The 20,519-nt window shown below is 40.5% G+C and overlaps 1 protein-coding gene across 1 annotated transcript in view; it reads left to right on the plus strand.

Annotated features, from left to right (window-relative positions):
* The first annotated feature begins 967 nt into the window (after positions 1–967).
* Positions 968–20,519, plus strand: part of PLPP4 (phospholipid phosphatase 4) — a 57,052-nt gene continuing 37,500 nt past the window's right edge. The window contains exon 1 of the mRNA XM_082053785.1: positions 968–1,090. Within this exon, the coding sequence (XP_081909911.1) occupies positions 1,035–1,090 (56 nt within the window). The 5' untranslated portion in view covers positions 968–1,034. The remainder of the gene's footprint in view (positions 1,091–20,519) is intronic.

Below are 20,519 nucleotides of genomic sequence, written 5' to 3' on the forward strand. Positions count from 1 at the left end.
GCAAAAGTGATATTCTGGGTTATTTGCATTAACAATAAGTAGGGTTTAATATGACATGAATACCTAAATGAATGCAAAGCCTGTCATATACGTACTGCAGAAAGTATTCAAACACTGTTAATCCTTTATGCAAAGATAAAGTAAACGTGCCAAGGTCAGGGTCAGCATGGGTGGTCTGGGATGTAATTGCCCCTTGCACAAGCTACCAGCAGTATGTCTTTATGAACAGTGTCTAGTGGTGCTTCCCCCCGATTTTTTTTCTCTCCATCTTTTCGGGAGCGTGGTGTTTCACTACCGATCAGAGGCGAACACAGAAACGCCAGCCCAGCTCCTCATCCGAGCTGCACCGAACCCAGGAGGTCCGAAATGCAGCATGTTGCGGGCTGTGCCGTGAGGGAGCTCCGGGGAGGCAATGTCAGCCCCTTGCACTCACAGGCAATGGCTTCATTTCATTCCAGCTAAGGATGGGCGACTGTTGCATTAAATGAGGCAGGAGAAACGCGCTCTCCTTCCCTTCGTGCACCAAAGGGCGCCACGGCCCCCTCCCTAGCGTTAGGCAGGGGCAAAAACCCGGGGGCCGCCCAGAAGGGCCGCTCCATCCCGGTGGGACCGTGGGCGGGTGGCGCAGAGCCGCCCCGGGGAACCGGGCGGGACGGCAGCGCCGCGGGGGCGGGGAGGGGAGGGGAAATCCCCAGGATCCCCCGGCCCCCGTGCCGGGAGACACCGCGTTAGTCACCGGGTCCCTCCCCCTGGTGCCGGCGCTCGGCTCCGCCGTGTCAGCCTGGTGGCAGCGCCGCTGCTCGCTCCCGCACAGCGCGGCCGCGCCGCCGACGGGACGCGGTGCCTCCGTGAGGGGATGGAGGGGTACGGGCTGGCCCTGGCGGGGCTCTGCGCCGCCGCCGCCCTCCCCCGGGCCGGCGGGGCGGGCTGCCCGCGGGCGGCGTGAGGCTGCCGAGTCGCCCCGGGTGCCCCCCGCCCCGCGCGGGGAATGAGAGGCGGCGCCGCGGGGCTGCCGGAGCCCTCCGGGACCCACCATGCGGGAGCTGGCGATCGAGATCGGCATACGAGTCGTGCTCTTCGGGGTCTTCGTGTGAGTACCCGCCGGGCAGCGGGAGGGCGAGGGCGGCGGTGGAGACAACTCCTGCCGGAACGGCACCAGCGGGTACCTCGGTACCTCCGGGACTGCCTCAACTTTCCTCCTTCGCCCGGGGCCGCTCTTGCGCCTGAGTCCTTCCCGTCCACCCGGGCGCGGTGCCGGATCTCCAAGCCAGGGGAGTGCGGGGTGGGGATGCGGGGCTGGGATGCGGGGCTGTCCGCCCCTCGGCGCGGGCTGACGGCCGTCAGCCGCCCCGCAGCCCCTGCGGGAGAGGCGCCCAGCGTTGACAAGCCGGACCCCTCTGCGGGGGAACCCCCCAGGCTGCCGCTGGCCCCATCGGGAGCCCTGAGCGAGGGGTCGCTGCCGCCGTTCCGGGGTGCGGGGAAGAATTTTTCCCCGGGGTGAGTGGTTACGGGAGCAGCGGGGAGCCCTCTCTGCCTTGGGATTTTGCAGAAGACCTGCGGGATTTTTGTTTTGTTGGAGAAACTACTGTTTGTGAGAGAAGTGTGCAAAACCCAGCTAAACAACAACAACAAAAACCCCCTGTTATTTTCTTGTGGACGATTATAGTTTTTGCTGCGAGGTCTCATCTGCCAGGGCTGTAAATACACATCAGGAGGTGGTGGCAGCAGCGGGAGCCCGCAGTGGGCGAGCTCGGGGCAGGGAGAGCGGCAGCGCTGCTGCTCCCAGCTGAGGGGGAACCTGGGGCTGAACGGGAGCGCTGATGGAGCTGGGGATGCACATCCACACACTGGCATGTAGGAAGGAAAGTCACGAAAATCTGGTTGCTGAAAGATGCGCAGCCATCACTGTGGGAGCACTCTTTGCCTTCTTTAGGAGAAAACAGTTACATATACCATATACTTTAGGCAGGCTTACCCCTTTCTTAGGGCTTTACCTGTTTCTTTTTTCTGGCAGATTGTGTTCTCCATTCGTTTGAACAGTCAAAAGTTATGCTCTTAATGGAAGTTTGCGTTTCAGTTGCCTAATGTTTAAAGATGAGTATTAACATCTTTGTGATCTCAAAAGTATCACAGAAACTAGATCAGGTTCTGCTACTGTTCACTTGTTTGTGTGCTTAACGATGGATTCTGTTCACAGGTGCAGGCAGGAATAGTTCAGGGCATCTGCCAACTGGTGATACTGACTTACAGCTGGTGATTCCAGAATGCTTCGATGTGATTTTGTTCTGAACCTCTCATGGTTAATGAATAACATGCCTAATTTACTAGGATTTGAGTTTTTCCTTTGTGCTCATTTCTCTTGAATATTGATGCAAATCTTTTGATTTGCAACATGCTTTGTAAGTGTCATCCTCTTCCTTTTAGGATAAACTTTGATGCCTTCAAAAACCTGTAAGGCACCTGTGATATATTTCAGTGCAGTTACACCTTACTTTGAAAACAGACCCGTTCCTTTCAATAGAACTCTTTTCTAGAATACATGGAATTACAGGCTGAGCAGAAACAATTCCAGGTGTAATACATTACTTAAACCGTCCAGTAAGACATCTCTTCATGCAACTTATTACCATGATATGTAGATCATACTCCATTATAAGTTGTAATCTCTAGGTTATCCTTCTGTGCTCATTTCCTCTCTAAAACATTCTGTCATTTTCACTATTCTTGATGCTGTGGGTCTAAAATCAGCTGAGGGGTGGCTGCAGGTAGAGCCACTGTAGTGCCAAATGGCTACACAAGCACTTTCCACATTTTCACATAGCTCAGCTTTTTTCTTCTTGGAATTCTGGGGAATAATTCTGATATTGTAAGAGGTCACTTGGAACATTCATTGACATCTAAAAGTACCAAATACGGAGTATTCAGAATTCACATCCAGGTTGGTGTTTTTGGAAGAACTGCACTTTGTATTGGCTGCAAAAATGTAATCTCCAGCTTTTATATTCAGATAGTCTTAACACCAAAGTAATAATTTGTTATTGAAATATTATTCAGTATTTCTCTGTCCTTCCAGAGAGGCAGTTACTCATATTCTGGAACTTTTGTGATATAGAAGTTTAAATACTGTATTTTCTATGGTTTTGTAAAAAGCCAGGGCAAGGATTTTTATGGAGTGTTGAGTTCATTGAAATATCTCTTCAAGTATGACCAATTACTGGTGAATTTGGAAGCCCTGGGACTGAGGCAGCAGGAATGTGAGCTCCACTGCAGAAGCTGTTTCTAGGAATGAAAAGGCTTGTAATGCTCCCACCTTGCTTGGAAAGGAATGTCATTAACATCAATGAGTTGAAGCAAAGTCTGGGATCATCTCTGTTGTGAATGCCAGATGTGACATAGATATTTGTACACCAGGACCTGGGTCTAAGAGAATTAGTTCATTCTGAAAAGGTTTTGATGACTTTGGGCCACAACCAACCTTTGTAGTGTTAGAAATCTCACCTTGAAGATAATAGTTTCATAGTTATTTGCCAATTGTGAACCATCTGTGCCTCCCAGATGTCTTCTTAGCTTCAACCTACTGATTAGTATAACTCAGAGTAATATACTGGCATATTTTGTACCATAAAATGCAAAACAAAAAAGATTCATATTCCATGTTGTAGTTTTGCTTGGTGATAAATGTCATTTCATAAAAATGAAGGTGTGAAAACTTATGTTGATTGCTAAAATTGAATTTATTGTCAATTTGAATGTATTTTACAGCAACAACAACCATATTCTCTATACTTAGGACTGGCAGCTTTTTTTCCCCCACGTGCCATAATTATCAACTTTAGTCATTTCACCGAAGGCAAAAGTCTATACTTGTTTTAAGTTCTCTGCTGTCATGAAAACATGCACCATTCAAGTAATACACGTTTTTGCTGGTTGTATATTGGTTTGGGTGAATTTGGCAGACAGTCAGTGAAGATAATGGTAAGAGCTGACTCAGTTCTCCATGTTGTGTTCTTAGCAATTGCTAGGTGTTCACTTAGCAATTAAAGACGGGTTTAGGGATTGAAATTAAGCAACTCAAGCTTCTGTGTGTTTATGAAGATCTCTGCTGCAGGGCAGTTTAACCCCTGGGATTTACTCCAATTGAAAGAAGGATTAATTAGGAGAGATTTATTAGAAGAACTTCAGCTGCCGGAAATTCAGAAGCAGGAGTTGAAAACAAACAAACAAAAAACCCAAACAAAACTCACCCGAAACCAAACAACCAAACCAAAACCCACACGCAGCTGATTGCAGTCAAACCCATGCTTGGTGCACACTCTACTTGGAAGGTAAATAGAAGTTCTTTGAGTACCTTCAGCAATAGCTCTCAAACCACAACTTACAAACTGTAGGGATAATAGTGATATTTCTTTTCTGCCCTACAGTTTTCCCCAGTTCCTTAACATTGGCAAACTGATTTTTAGTTTTTACAGCTTTTGATTGAGCTGAACTGATCCTAATGGGCATAGATCATTTCCTACAGCAGGCAGGAAAAGAAAATTCTCGCACTATAATTTGTCCATTACATTTTTAATATGTTATGCAGTTTCAAATATTTTTCAATTAAAGTTGACTTAAATAAACTCTCACTATATTTTTTTGTTTGTGTAGTTTGTTGTTTTTTATTTATTTATTTATTTATTAAGAAATATCTGTGAGCACAGAACTGGATTTTTTTCATGAGAGGTCTCAGAAGTAGAAACCATCTGTTGTTTAATATCACAACTTTGATTTGAGTACGTACTTAGTTTATAGAAAAAAATCAGACACTAATTTGATGATTGATTGAAGGAGGGACTCACATCTTACTTTTCTTCATTTTGTACTGATTTCTGTGACCTGGAGCATCTTAAGATGCCTGATTAATGCTAAACCAGGTTAAATATGGCTGGTCTTTCATCTGCTCCGTGTAGACAATGGCATTTGTGACTGACTGAATGCTTGATGAAAGTGAACTGTTTTGAGTGACTTGGTTTTATGCAGGTTGGGAAACTGTAAAAGGATTTGTGAGCAAGTCTGATATTTTACACAGGAATGATGCCTTCAAAACAATGTTCTTCATCTGTCCTAAAAAGAATTCACAGAGTTGCGGCTCAGGGTGAGCCTGTAATTGCCAACAGGGACGTCCTAGTTTCTTAGCAAAATAAATGTTGTTCTATTTCAGATATCTCCTACAAGGAGAACTTTTTCATCAATTTCAGAAGTTTTAGAAGATCACATCATTGTATCGGTAGGAAGATAGAAGAATTCGCATGTGTTGTAGTATATTTAGCCCAATGACTTGTCAACAGCATATCGCTGATGTTTCTAGAGCTGTCTAACTGATTACAAAGACAGTCTTTCAAGGATTGCTTCATCAAACCTCGAGCTCTTCAGTGAGTGTGATGTGATTAAAATATAAATGTCATTCAGAGTAAACGGGTATCTTCCCTACAGCACAGTCTCATTAGCAGCCTCCCTTGGGTATAAATGTTTGTCTGCAGACTAACATATGTATATACAACATACACGTGAGTGTGCAGTATTCACTAGTGCTTACATCTGTATGTGTGTGTGTGTGCCATGTTCAGACTCTGGTTTAAGTAAATAAAAGCTGATTCTGTGAATGTTGGGTTTCTTACGAGTTTACAATATTAAGATTTTAATCAAGCTATAAATATACATTAAATGACTTAGTGTGGAAAGCTCTTTCAAGTAGCTTTCATCGTCATGGGTGGCAATCTTCTGGATACTCTGTATATGTTGCCTTCATAAGTGATACTATGTATTGTGTTGTTAACACAGACAGAAAATCAATTAGCTGAGGAAATTCCACAATGCTGAAGTTCTGCTCTACTCTTTTCTCACAGTTCGCACTTGCCTTTTCTCTGTCATATCTACTGGATTTTTGGAAGATAGACTGAGCTGAGAGTCACGAGCAGTCAGAGATCTGTAGGTAATATAAGCAAAATTATACCGAGAAGAAATCACTAGTCTGAGGCATAAAGATTTATTTCTCCATGCTGACAAAAATGCTGCCAAATTACACAAGTCAGTTAGACCAAGATTTCAATACACCTTTTCAGCCAGGCTCTCTAGCTGATTTTTTCAGCTATTTGGCCACATGAGCTTCTTAATCTTTTCATGACCTACATTCTGGATTTGAATATGTCAGAATTCTAACTTTGTTTGGAACCTGATGTTTGGCTTCTGGTCATCTTAAAAGTCTTGAACTTCATTTCTCTGTATCCTAATTTCTCATCAAGAAAGGGAGAGTAATACTTCTTTTTCTTGCCATTTGTTCATGTAATTGACAAATTCTTTGTTATGGTGTTTGGACAGTAGCCAAACCCATTGAACATGGAATGTGTTTTGAGCTTTTTTCAGTGTTACTTGCACTGATAGTAATGATAATAGAAAGTGAGAACCTCAACATGCTTGATGACTAACCTGTTTAAAAAATAGGAACTGTATTGTAAGCTGTAATTTAGACAATACTATTATAAAATGGGGGAAAGATTTAGTTTTGTGGCCCAGGCTGAAGTGTAGTTCACTGAGTAGGGTTAATGAACAGTTAAGGGAAAGATGTGTTATAAAAAAGACCTGAGCCTTTCTGGTGCCCAGGATCTGAGAACAGATATCAAAGGTTGCATATTGAGCTCCGGTTGCAAGCGACAGACTTGTTCAGTGCTCAGCGGAGTCTGGGATACCTTTGAAGTGATGGAAGAATTAGAATGCCACAGAGCTCCTGTAACGCACTGAATGCAGCCGATATATCACAAAGTAACCTGAATTTTAACTTTTCTCAGCTCGACATCCTTGAGAGGTTACTGTAAAAACAGAAGGCCATAAATACCTATTATTTCTAGTGTAATGTGAAGCGCAGAACAAAATGACCGTGTGCCCATCCTAATATCTATGAAATATCACCAAGGTAACGGAGACACTTGGTACTTAGTGTTCCACTGAGCTGAAGCTTCTGTTTCCATTGTTTTCTTATTTATTGAAACTAGGGTACGATTTTACTGACTTTGATAACTGCTATTCAGGAGAAAGCATACCTGTGTTTTTAGTGCAGACTTTGGTCCGTGTGAAAGATAGACTGTTTTACAGACTATTGTAGCAATACTTTTAGATTGTGCATCAAAGGTTATTTCATTTGTCTTCCCTGAGTCTCAAGGGATGGGAAAAGAAAAGTGGGATTTAACCATAGGAATTCTAATTGTCCTGTTAATAGGATGGGATTTACAGTTGATGTCCATGGCTAAACTTGCAGCCAAATACATGCTAAAAAAGGATGTTGTTGTAAATGCCAAAGCATCAGCTCCAGATTTTTGAGGACTAAATGGTCACTTTGTGTCTCCTCTTGTTGAACCCTATTTACTCACTGACTTGGGCACTTTCTATTTATTTGCTCCCAGCCCTGATTGAGGATGTTTTATAGTGAGAATGCTACTAAGACTGATGGAGTTTCTGTAACAGAAAATTTCTGTTTCAAAAATTGATTTGTATACTTTGGTCTAAGCACAGTCTTGCTGTGGCACAACTATGTTTCTCATGGCAAAGTCTTTAATAAAAGGTACAGTCTTCTTGCTGAGAATGCACTCATACCTGACACAGTAAACCAAGATCTTTACAGCTTCACAGCCTGTTGGTGACTTTGAAAAGCGGGTACTTAGAAATAATTGGCAGAACTGTTGATGCTAAAAGTGGATTAAGGATTACATTTAGTGCGTATTGTCACTTTTTGCTGTAGTAAGCACTGTATTGATACTGAACAGGGGATGTTCGAGTGCTTTATCTATGTTGGCAAGTATTAGTGGACAAAGAGAGAAAGCTAAAGATGAATACATATGTCCCTCATTAAAGTATTGGTTGTAATTCAGTAATGAACATCAGGGACATACATGATTAAGGGACTTGAATGATTAAGGACAGCTCCACTGGTTTCTGAATCAGAATAACTGCTTTACAGACAATTCAATTAGATTGTCTTCATAGAAGAGACAAACTTGTCATCAGATGTGGTACTTAAAATAAGCTTTTCGTAACTACATGGGTTTTAAGGTACTTTCCACTCATGATTTTCCCTTGCCTTGTAAATGGTAAATTTGTAATCGCTGGACCATGAGTTATTGCTATGCAAGAAACTCTGTGACTGATCAATATGATTCTGCAAAAAAACTAGATTAGGAATGTTTATTTGTTGTAAATTGAATTGCTACAGTCACTGCGTGCTGTATGTTTTTGTTTCTCTGCATTAAAAAAGCACTTTTAGCTTTTACTGTCAAATGGCTAAATACTTTCCTTGTTAAAATACCGCTGAATTTTAATTAAAATTGCATATAAAAAATGCAATCTGTGGGAATGGTTTTACTGTAGGCTAGAGTGACAGGGTTTACAACAGGTGTTTTCGTAGTAAGTGGCAGATTAAGATTACATGTGTGGGTGAACTTCAGAGAACAGGGGAGAAGTGAGAAAGATGGTAAGAGGACTATAGAAAACGACTTTTCTGAGAAAAGGGGGAATAATTGAGCTGTTTAATCTAGAAGTCTGAGGAGACATGGCAGTGATCTTCACGTGTAAGCAGCTGCTGTAAAGATGTATGAACACCACAAACTGCTCTTCATGTCCTTCAGGAATTGCACAGAAATAAAATGTTTTTAAACTTGTATGTAGCAAGGGAATCTCACTCTGAGTGTGGGGAAATGCAGCTTGATTGTAAGTACGTTTGAGCGCCGTGATTGCCTGGGGCATGTGTAGAATCTCCACCAATGGAAATTTTAAAAAGCAAGTTACAGTGAAGTATCTTGGGAGTATTTTACATCAAGTTTTGCTTTGCTGTGTGGTTCCAAGGGGACAGACTAGGTGGCTTTGTAAGCTGGCATGAACCAACTTTGTGGACTGAGGTTTATGCTGCCTGAGAGTGTTCCAGTGTGAGGGGAAAAGTTGAAAGACATTAAAGTAAAATTGCTTGTAAGGGATTTTTGGTTCATGTGGATGGGCAGAAAAGGAGATGGTGTCACCAATTTGAAGTCACTTGGAGAATACTTTAGTAAAGACTGAGCAGGAGCTGATGATCCATTCTGGTTGGAGGGCAGTGCCGTGTCAGATACCGTGTTCTAAATACTCTGCGTTGACAAGATTGTGGGGAAAATGAAATCCTGGATTAGGCGAAATGTTTCACTCTGAAGTCTTGTAGTTCATTTTTACTCTACTTTGAGTGAAAAGTTTTACCCCTTCAAGAGAATTGATAATGGGAGTGTAAATGTCAGCTCAGAAATCCTTTAACTTTGAAGGATTTGTGGCACCCTGCCAAGTGTTGTTAAGCCTTGCAAATGGAAAACAACTGAGGAGAGTATCATTTGATACAAAGTGTTATATTTTCATTAGCTGCCAATTTGCACTAATGGGAGAAGAGATCTAATAGCCTGACTGTGCTCTCATAGCCCGCAGAGAGGCCATTAATAATTTCATTCATCCAGTGTCCGAGGTGTTTACAGGAGCGTAACTATTGCTGTTGGACTTAAGTGTGTGCCACAAAATGCTAACAGTGATGTTCCTGTTCCCCATTACTGCATCTTTATTATTTTTTTTAATCATTATTAATGCTCTGGAACATGTAGTTATTCACACAAGTATTTTTGGATTGAGTGATTTTGATCTAGTTGGATTTGATTGTGAATATCATTAGGCAGGACTCTTTTTTCCCAGAGAATAATGAAGTCATTGCATGCAGCAACTGCGGAGGAAAAACTGGAACAAAGTAACTTGCAAATTTGTATGTGATTTAGTAAATAACTTGGCCAAAATAGTGTTTCTTCATCAATACTGAAGTGTTTTATTTTAAAATCTGCATTTTAAAATTGCTTTTTTAAATTTTAAAATATACATTTCAAATTCATTTTTAATTTAAATGAGTTTAATGGACGACTAAAAATATTTCATTTCATTTTGGGTTAAAATGATATGTTCCCGCTTGACCAAAAATTAATGTTTTAATTTTACATAAAGAAACTCTCGATCGAGCATTCTAGATTGGCCCATAGTATTTCTCTCCTCCCTCACTTCCTTACCAGCTCCTGAGTTTTTGGTCTGAACAAACATTCTTAGAATGTGTTTTGGCACTTTGCTCTAGCTGGGGGCAATTTGTTTGCTACTACTTCATCCTCACTTTTGTTCAGCCTGTACCTCTCAGGTACAGCATTATATAGGCATAGATTTCGCTGCCATCCAGGTCCTCTGTCAAGGTCACATCTCTGTCCATCATATGTTTAAAGAGCATAGTGGTGCATAGCGAATGGGATACAAGTAATAAACGTTCACATAAGAAACATATTCCAGACTAAAAATAAAGCTTTGGTCACTAAGAGAAATGAAGCATCTTTCTGAGTCGAAGCCCTGACTTTCATTTCAGCAACAAACCTATAGTCAACAGCAGTGTAGCACACAGGTATGAAAACAGAAGAAACTTCATCAGAATACTCAACTCTTATCAAATTGCTATGAAGTTAGGGTAGTTGTCCAAGGAATTGTTGAGAGTTATTTGTCTGAAACAGTTTGAGATATAATAAAACCAAGCATTAAAAAACAATAGAAGCTAAATTTTGACTGTCTGTAGTGTGTTTCGGTTCATTATTCAGACGTGTCCTTAGGTGATTTAAGCCTGTAGTTTTAATTCTGTTTTTCACTTCAGAATAATGTACAACATCAGTGCTCATATACTGATGATTTCCTTACACACAGACACAGAGACACACACAGAGAAATGGCTTTCATGAAATAGCTTATATTTAATACGGTATATTTAATAAAACAGAGCATAGAGGCAACAATTAATACCATAACTCATGCTTTTTATTAACTAAAATGAGAGATAACACAGTGAATACAAAGAAAGCAGATGGAATAGCTTCCATTTTTTGGTGTGTATTATTTTTGAAAGAGAACCACCGTTATGCTCTCTGTTACAGCAGCGCAGCTGGACCGGGTTGCCTGCAGTGTTGTACATCGGCATAACAAGCAGCAGCTCTGACCTGTTTGCTTTGTGCTCCAAGTGCTTCGCCAGCGCCCCGTGTGAGCAGGGATCGCAAGAACTGAACGGCCTTTTCACCTCCGGAGCAGCTAAATGCCAAAACAAATATGTTTTTCATTCAAAACAGTTTATTTTATATTCCGCTGACCAGAAAGCAGAAGATGCAAAGATCAATTTCAATATTAGGTCAAAGAAAGTTTACAAAATATAAAAACTCAGCCAAAAACTCAGTCAAATTGACTCATTTGTGCGGTGTTTTTTTTTCCTGGTTCGGTATAACCACCCTTGTCTCCTGCTCTTCTGTTCAAAGCTGCAATGCAGCATGACTGACTGTTCCTTTTTCCTTCCTCTCAGTTTGCTCATTTTGAAGTATTCCACTTCTGTAAAGAAGAAATGATGGCGAAAAGATTGTATCTAAGCAAATCAAGTAGTTTAATTCCTAGATACCCATTTTTATTCCCATTAAATGGGAGTTTTCTAGATTCAGTCACTTCATACTGGCAATAACGATACTCAGTGATATTTAGTGCTACTTGCATTTGAAGTGCTTAGCCCATGGACAAGTAGAATGGATGGATTGGAAGCTCTTGGATTCTTTCAGGCGCACAAGAACAACTGGCTGGCTGTGTTAATTGCTTGTTCTTGTGCTGTTCATGCATGTTCAGATAATCCTTTCCCTTTCGTCTTAGCTTTAGTATGACTGAAATAATGTCACAGGAAGGAAATCTTTTATCCAGAGAGCTTTCAAATGCCAGGGATTGAGAAAGCAGTAGAGGTATAATTGAAGTACTAAGGAAATTAACATTAGGTTCTAAAACTCCAGGTTCTTCTCTTTTTTTTTTTTTTTTTTTTTTTTTTTTTCAGCATTGCAAAAAGATTGCTGGTTCACTATATCATATTAGGTATTCTAAGACCATTTATGTATTATTTTATAAGCTGCAGGACTTCTGTTGTGAATCTATATTGTTAGTTCAATATAGACTTTAACAGAGCCCAGACTCCCCAGCTGTTGCCTCCTTGCTGATTCATTTAATTCATATTGTTTCTTGAATTTGAACCAAACAAGAAAGAGAAAATTTGAGCAGAGGGGTTGGGTCTGGTTTTAACCTGTTTCTGTTCATATGTATATTCAGTGTGGGTACACGTGCCTCAAGTCATGGGTTGGAGCAGACTTGAGCCTAGTTTGGGCATAGCTGATTATGTCTTTATATAATAAATACAGCCCCAGATGCTGTATCAGAGAAGGGTCCAGTGCCTCAATAATCAGAGCCACTGACTGGCACAGACTCCATCATCTAGTTAGACACATTCTGGTTGAAGAACCTGTCCTGGTATCATGGTTGGCTTTGTTGGCCCAGTAACAGTACAGGTCACTCTGACCGGGGTGCAATTCCAGCTGCAAGGCTGAGAGTAAAGAGGGTGGTTGTTCGTCTTTGGAAGAAGTCCTGCGCAGATATAGATCTGTTAAATCAGTGTATAAATGAGGCAAATCTGGGAAACCTGCTAGTAAGACTGAAGAAATATACTGGAAACTCTCATCCTTCAGCATATCTGGGAAATGTGACAGCCATGATAATATGTATATTTTTAAAACTACATCAGAATTTATCTTCAAACCCTTCTTAATCAAAATGAGTTCTCATATATCTGAGGGGCTAATGTGGGCATATGTGCTAATTCAATATAGCACTGCAATTGCTAGGTAATATAAAATATCCAGAAATCTTTTATATCAAGTGATATTGACTCATCTGAAGAGAAACTTTCCCCTGACAACCAGTTTTCTACTTGCCAGGAACATCAAGTAAAAACCAACAATATTCCCCTCACCCTTTGCCCTTATCAGTCCCGGGATATAATTCCATTGGCTTTTGGCTGCTCCCTACATAAAGCTTCACCCACAGAATTAAAAGTGGAGAAAGCTGTATACATTCAGATTAGAAAATCAAATGTTATCAGGAAAGTGGTATGAAGGCTTTTATTTCTAGCTTCTCAAACATACAGAAATTCCCAGGGGTGTGTTGGGCACTGAATAGGGACTGAATGAAAGAAGCCTATTGCAACATTTTTCTTTACCATTTACTTTCTGCCAGCCCTCCTCTCAGTCTTGGTAAATACTTGCCTACAAATAAGGTTATTGCAAATGAAGAGAGGCATCAGATCTTCTCATTTCTGTAGCAATAAAAGCAGCTTCTGAATTTTCTTTGTAGAGTGTTCCTGATGAATATTAACTACCCTGTATCCCTCAGGACACTCAAACCCAATAAATCTCTATATTAGGATTATAGGTTGTTAATCAGAAGCAGTAGGTGTATACACTGCATGGCCTTGTATTGTGAAATAAAAGTTTTTAGCTGTTAAAAAGGTAGAGGTAATATATTGATACAGATGCCTCTATCTCTGAGTGTGAATGTAAATTACTTAATGAACTGGTTTTAGTGCAGTTACCAGATGATGGTTATAACAATGCATTTCCATCAAAGCCTATGAAGAACCAATGAAACACTAGTTTCTCTTCTCATCCATGTGCTTCTTACGCAATCAATATCTACTGCAATATAAATTCTAATGTATTTTAGAGTTTAACTCTTTACTTTTGATTTCATGGAGAAGCTAAAGCTGTTGCTTTCCTACATCAATGCCTGTCAGCAGTAACTGCACAAGGCACAGCATTAGGAGTCTTGCTTTGACACTGATGTTGACACTGCTGGCTGGAATGATTTACCCTACCTTGCCTTGTAGACAGTGGCAGAAAACATCAAATCTCTTGATACATAGTGTTGTGCCTTAACGATAGGGAAGGTTTCTCTTTCTATCAAAACTAGAGCATTGGGATTATATTTTTAATTCATGTCAGCTTCTTCCTCTGTGAAATTGCAGTTCATCATTAATAATTGGGCGTGAGTCATATTTTTTGTACCTCAATACATAGTTCTTTTCTTGATAGCTGAGTAGCCGTGGATTTCCCAATGCACTATCGAAATTACCTGGCTCAGATCTCGTTCCTTATGCTAACCTCTGAGCAATCTCATCACAATAATATGCATAGACAGCAGCATTTCAGAAACTTAACTGCTCCAACATTCATGTAGTGAACAGAATGACAGTGATAAACCACAGGCATTGTTTCTTATCTCACCTCATCACTATCCTGTCTGCTTCAGTCTGTTAATTTTGCATTCCAGTCACACTATTTCAAGCTTTTCATATTTTGCCTGTCTTTGCAGGATTTCCTAAAATAACCAGTAAAATTTACTTTTGTTTGTTTATTTGTTTGTTTCCTTAATATTACCTATAGGGAATAAACAAGACTAGGTTTTCTCATGGCATGGTAATAAGTTATTCTATCCAGTTATATCAAATAATGTGATGTGAATGCTTTTCCCACTATTAGTATATTTCAGAATGGATAAGTTAAATCTTGGATTCAAACGTGAGCAAAGGCGATGTGAATAAGCTGTGCCCAGTGCAATGGGCCCAGCCAAGGTAAACACTGGGCTCCTCTCTTTAGCACAGGTCACTTGTTGGAAACCCCTAAAGCAAATTCTGTCGTTTGGAATATAATTTTCTTACCTTCACAGCTGTTGTGCCCTATGATATGTTCTACTTTATGGCTCTTCATTCATAATGTTGGGGCTGCAAACTGAGCATGTGAGAACTTCTCACTGAGTTATGTATTGTGCATATACCCTGTAATTAGGCCAACTTACACAGAGCCCTACCAGCTTCAGGCTCATCGATGCTGCTCACGACTATACAGTTTTAGTGTCAGGACAACTGATTGCACAATTTAACATGGCAAGTACACTATAAAAGCTTTTGCTACTAGATTTGAGACCTGGCTTGGGGAATACTCAAGGAATTATCCATATAAGAAGGTGCAGAATGGAGTTCCTATAGCACAGTCACAGCTGATCCACGTCTGTGGGAGAGGCAGCAGTGAGTTCACTCTTGCAGAGTTTTGCAGTCAGGGAAAGGTAGTCAGAGCCAAACTTTTTATTGCACAAGCCTTCAGAAGTGATTTCTAAGAGAGGTTCATGAATATCTGTGGCTTTGCTGTTGTTTCTTCATTACTTGTTCAAATGAGGAATTGCATATGAAGCCATTTTAGGATTAGATTTGCTTATCAACAGATGATGCTTAGGAAGAAGGAGTGTTGGGCATTAGGTATGTAAGACTGAGTATCACGATCACCAGTTCATGTCCATTCTCATCTGGTGCTTTGTCATGCCATATGTACCTATCTGTCCTCTCCTTTTTCAGTTATTGTCACTTGTTGCTTGGGACGACACTTACCTGCATCTATGAAGAGGAGTGATTCTTCAAACACAAGGCAGAAGGAAAAAACCCGACCCTCCCAAAAAACCCCAGATGAAACCCCTTTGTACATCCTTTAGTTGATGCTCAAACCAGGAAGCAATCCCTAACCTTCCAATGTGCTATGGACACTCATGGAGCAGATACCTGTGTCCCCAGGTTTGCCAGGACAAAAGCCCCCCATGTCTTGTCCGGTGTGATTTCCTATTGTTACTCTCTGCAAATGGAGCTGTTGGCCAGCAGCCAGCCTTGTAATGCTTATAGGTGTTCTAAGGTGGATGCTCGTCATGATTTCCTTGCTGGTAGTTTGTATCTTGTGCTAACAGGACGCAACAATACAATCCTAATGTTAGGCCCATCTAGCCTATTCCTGTCCTGGTCTTGTTGCTAGATTGGGAACATACTTTGCTACTCTAAAACTTACAGATTTCTGCCTTACCGGCTTTGCAGTGTTTGAAACAAAAAGGTGAGGTGCTAAATGATTTCCTGCTCTTATGGGAGGTGAAGACCATAGTGGAAGTGCAGGTCAAAGACTCTGTGAGGACACTTATGCAATGTTGGATTCACTCGCTACTAGTGAATGGTTTCATTAACAATGTTATTAGTCCATATTATTACAAAACTACTGTGTACTTTTACCTTGATCAGTCTGTGATGTGGTGCTTGCATAGAAATTACCTTAAAGGGCTATATTCTGTTAAATGGTAATGAAGTTGTAACTTGGAAATGCTTTGCCCTTGGAAATGAACAACATTTTTATTTTGTGTAGTGTTCTAGGCAGTAATGTTGGGATGTCCAATGCAACCTCTGGCATTTGGGTACCTGTTCTTCACTGGTGGTTTTTTTTGGAATTAGGGCTCCTCTTTCCCTTAGGTTGCTTTGAAAGTCACAGTTAAACCTCTTGAAGTTAATGCAAGGCCTTTTATGCCTTAAATATATGTTATCAGCCTGAAGTGCTCAAAATCTTGCTTCTTAAACTGTTAAAAATGATGGATGAATATGTAAACATGCAGAAAATCTGAGGCCAAAAAGGCAATACTAAATTTTCATGTACTAATAGAATGTAAGCTTCCTAAGTTGCCCACCTGCTACCAGGGGACATTAGATGATTAAGCTGTATTTTCAGCCATAACAGAAGATGTCTAGAAACCCGTTTTCTTTATCCAAGGATTACATTAATTTCTAATAACATCTAGTCATTTAAACAAGCTTGTGCTGGCTTATGAATAGTAATAGACTGTACTTTTGGTTAGGACGAAGAAAGTGTCAGGCAGCTTAGAAACCAGTATTTCCTCATGATTGTTTAATAGAGTACAAAGGGAATTGCCTTCAAGCTAGTTAAATCTCATACCCAGTCGCCCATTGGTGATGCTTCAAAAAAGAAGAGAATTGTTCTCTTATGAGTCTTGGCATAAAAATTTAATTAGCAGCTGAGCTCTTTCTGAAGATGAAAAAAAAAAAGTGATTTCTTTTATATAGTCACTTTCGTTTAACTGTTTACTTTGTGTTTCTGAATTGTTCACACAGAAAGGATCTGCTGCTTTCTACATCTGCTTTTTTTCCCTTCAGTAGCGATTTAGAAATTATTTTACACAGCTTCAGCAATTTTTTTCATTAAGTTTCAGCATATTTGAATGCTGTTCTTGGCAGAACACAAGTCAGAGGAAATGTATACATAATCAGATTTAATATTTAGTGTATAAAAACCTGCTGTTATTAAATAAAATAATAATTAGAATATTTATTACCATCATTGATGACTTTGTTGAAATGAATCTTTCTTTAGAAGAGTACAAAGATAGTGAGTATATTCTAACCAGAAAATCAGTCCTCAATTGGAATCAGATACTATTTATGTTATCATAGCTCCACATCTTTAGCATATGTGTTATATTACTTTTAAAGGATTCAATCTAATGATTTAGTGTGTATTTGCAGTGTCATAATATGATTCTTGTGAGAGCTATGAATTTCATTTTTCTTTACTTTCTCAGATTTAAACAACTATACTTCAATCTTAGTTTTCTTACTTTACAATGAGAGGGGAAAGAAAAGAACAAGAAGAGCCCCAAACCTTTAATTCTCATGGCCTCTGCTCATGTCAAATTAATTTAATCTCTGGTCTAATGTGACACATTTTCCAAAAGTGCACAGATATACTGAGTTGACCTTGAAGCAGAAATGTTTGTGTGTTTGGGGTTTTTTTTCCAGTTAGTAGAAATGCTTCAAGACGTAGATATGTTGAAGAACACTTCTTTGCTTCAAGGCATTCCTTGGCACATCCATCAGTCCCACCAGTGCTTTGAGAGCTTCTCAAAACAGTACCCAAACCAGCAGATACCCGGGGGAGCATGTCAGAAATGATGTGACTGCCGGAGAGATGTATTAATAGTCATTGAAACTCAGCTGGTGTTTTTAACTTCTTGTATGCCCGGAGGTGCATGTACTTATCTATTTGTTCATGTTTAGATGACAACAGTGAAGTACGTCCTGGCCATGGATCTTGTATAAATCTTCATAACAAATGTGAAGTCTTGGACAATATAGCTGTGAACTCTGCTGTTCAGCTCTCTCAGGTGACACATGTTGGATGCCATACCCAGGCCTGTGACTTTACTTGGCAATGGAACCATTTCAACCAGCAGTTAATTGCTTCTGGCTGCCATCAATATCTTTAAACACTGAAAATAAATATAATATACTTTATGACTCTCAGATGAAGTTTGGAAATTTGCGTTGTCTGGAAATCAACCTTTATTTTTCTAGTTGAGAAGAAAAAATTGTAAGATGATTTCTTCATATGAGAGATTTTATTTCCTCGAAATGGTCTTGTTTGGAAATGTTTCCCTCTTTCAAGTCTTGCACAAACCATTGTTTTTTTAAACTTAAAAAGTTGTATGTTTTTGTTTTGAAAACACCAAAACAAAGTGTTTTGACACTTCTGAAATTCACCTTGCACCTTCTTTGAAGAGAAGGGTCAGGCTGGATGTGAAGAAGCTGAGTACAGTAGCAAATATTCTCTATGCAATACCAGACTCTTTGAAGTTTCCAGAAGAACCTAGTTGTCCATGGAGGTCAGTAAGGAAAACATAACTATCAGCACAAGTGACAAGACTGTGTTTGGCTTGTTTGGTCCTCAGATTTTGTTGTTTTTCTTTAGGCTCTTTGGAGCAGCCAAGGAGTTTTGTACCTTCTGTCTAGTGGGAGTCCAAGTGTGCTAAGCTAAAGGGGGGCAATAGCTGTGGGTACTGGGGACGTGGGAGAGTGTAGCTGATGCACAGATCATAGACTATGGTGAGAAAATAAAGAACAGCTGGTCAGTCCTCAGGAGGGATGAAAAGAAGGATTTCCTAGGAACCAGAAGACTTGCTGTTGTTCAGGAAATTGCTGACTTGGCTGGATTTGAGGACTCATCTTCACGGGGAAGAGTTGCATATGTATAGTTTAATTTTACTCTGCTTTAGAAGTTACTTTGAACTTTTTCTATTTACAAAGGCAATTGTTGTAGCTGTTATTTGTATAAAACCTGGGTTTGGAGAGGTTTAAAGCCTTTGGCTTTGGGAAATTTATGGTAAAAAAAGCGTTGGGCCACTACACCTCTGCTCCATGGGCAGAAAACTGGTCCCTGTGTCTTGTCTCAGAAGCTGTTCTGTCAGTCCCAGCAAACCAGCCCCGAAATGGGTAATGTAAATGCAAAACTTCCCAGGAAATCTGATATGACTTCAGAGTTAAAGGACAGTGAAGGACTGTGGAAAAAAGGAGTATGGTTTAAATGAAGGAAGACAATTTATGTAATCCTAAAAAGCCTTTGAAACTTACACAATTCTTGCTTCAGTGCTGGACAAAAGAATCACAGAATCACAGAATGTCAGGGAATGGAAGGGACCTGGAAAGCTCATCCAGTGCAATCCCCCCATGGAGCAGGAACACCCAGATGAGGTTACACAGGAAGGTGTCCAGGCGGGTTGGAATGTCTGCACAGAAGGAGACTCCACAACCCCCCTGGGCAGCCTGGTCCAGTGTCTGTCACCCTTACTGAGAAGAAGTTTCTTCTCAAATTTAAGTGGAACCTCTTGTGTTCCAGTTTGAACCCATTACCCATTGTCCTATCATTGGTTGTCACCGAGAAGAGCCTGGCTCCATTCTTGTGACACTTACCCTTTATGTATTTGTAAACATTAATGAGGTCACCCCTCAGTCTCCTCTTCTCCAAGCTCCAGAGCCCCAGCTCCCTCAGCCTTTCCTCACACGGGAGATGCTCCACTCCCTTCAGCATCTTTGTTGCCCTACGCTGGACTCTCTCCAGCAGTTCCCTGTCCTGCTGGAACTGAGGGGCCCGGAACTGGACACAATATTCCAGGTGTGGTCTCACCAGGGCAGAGTAGAGGGGCAGGAGAACCTCTCTCGACCTACTGACCACCCCCTTTCTAATACACCCCAGGATGCCATTGGCCTTCCTGGCCGCAAGGGCCCAGTGCTGGCTCATGGTCATCCTGCTGTCCACCAGGACCCCCAGGTCCCTTTCCCCTATGCTGCAAAGATACACACGCTAATAGTTTACTTTGTGACAATGTAACCTCAACATCTTATTTGATGCTCTTCATTTAAAAATAACATAATTACAAAATTGTAGGTGTTTGTTGGTTGGTTTGTTGTTCTATTTTTTTTTGTTTGGCTGTTTTTTTAAGAGAGCTAAATGACATGAGAATGAAATTAAAGCAGTCAGTTTTGGTTCTGGTAGAATGCAAAATTTCTGGTAGAACTATATGCTTCTTAAGCTTGACAGCCAAATCACAATACTAGCAATCTGAAATTAAAAAAAAAAAAAAAGTTTCTATGAGCCCATCCTGTTTTAAGAGTAAGTCTCTTTTGGAGATATTCTCTAAAGTTATCTGTTCTTTCTATCAGTAGAATGAATCGTTTGGGCTGCTTCTTTCTCTCTGCTTTCTGATCCTGCAAATACAACTGTGATACTTCAAAGTCTGCATCTTGACACTTGACAGACACATTTTGTATTTGATATCTGGTATATAACTTCTTCAGTATAAAACATCTGCTGCGTGATTTTTCTAATCCTGCAACATTCTTTGCACACTTTTCCCACAAAATATAAAATTACAATGTATTCTACACAGAGAAGTTTATGGAGCTT

This window comes from Streptopelia decaocto (assembly GCF_964273445.1).
Source record: "Streptopelia decaocto genome assembly, chromosome: 5".
NCBI lineage: Eukaryota > Metazoa > Chordata > Aves > Columbiformes > Columbidae > Streptopelia > Streptopelia decaocto.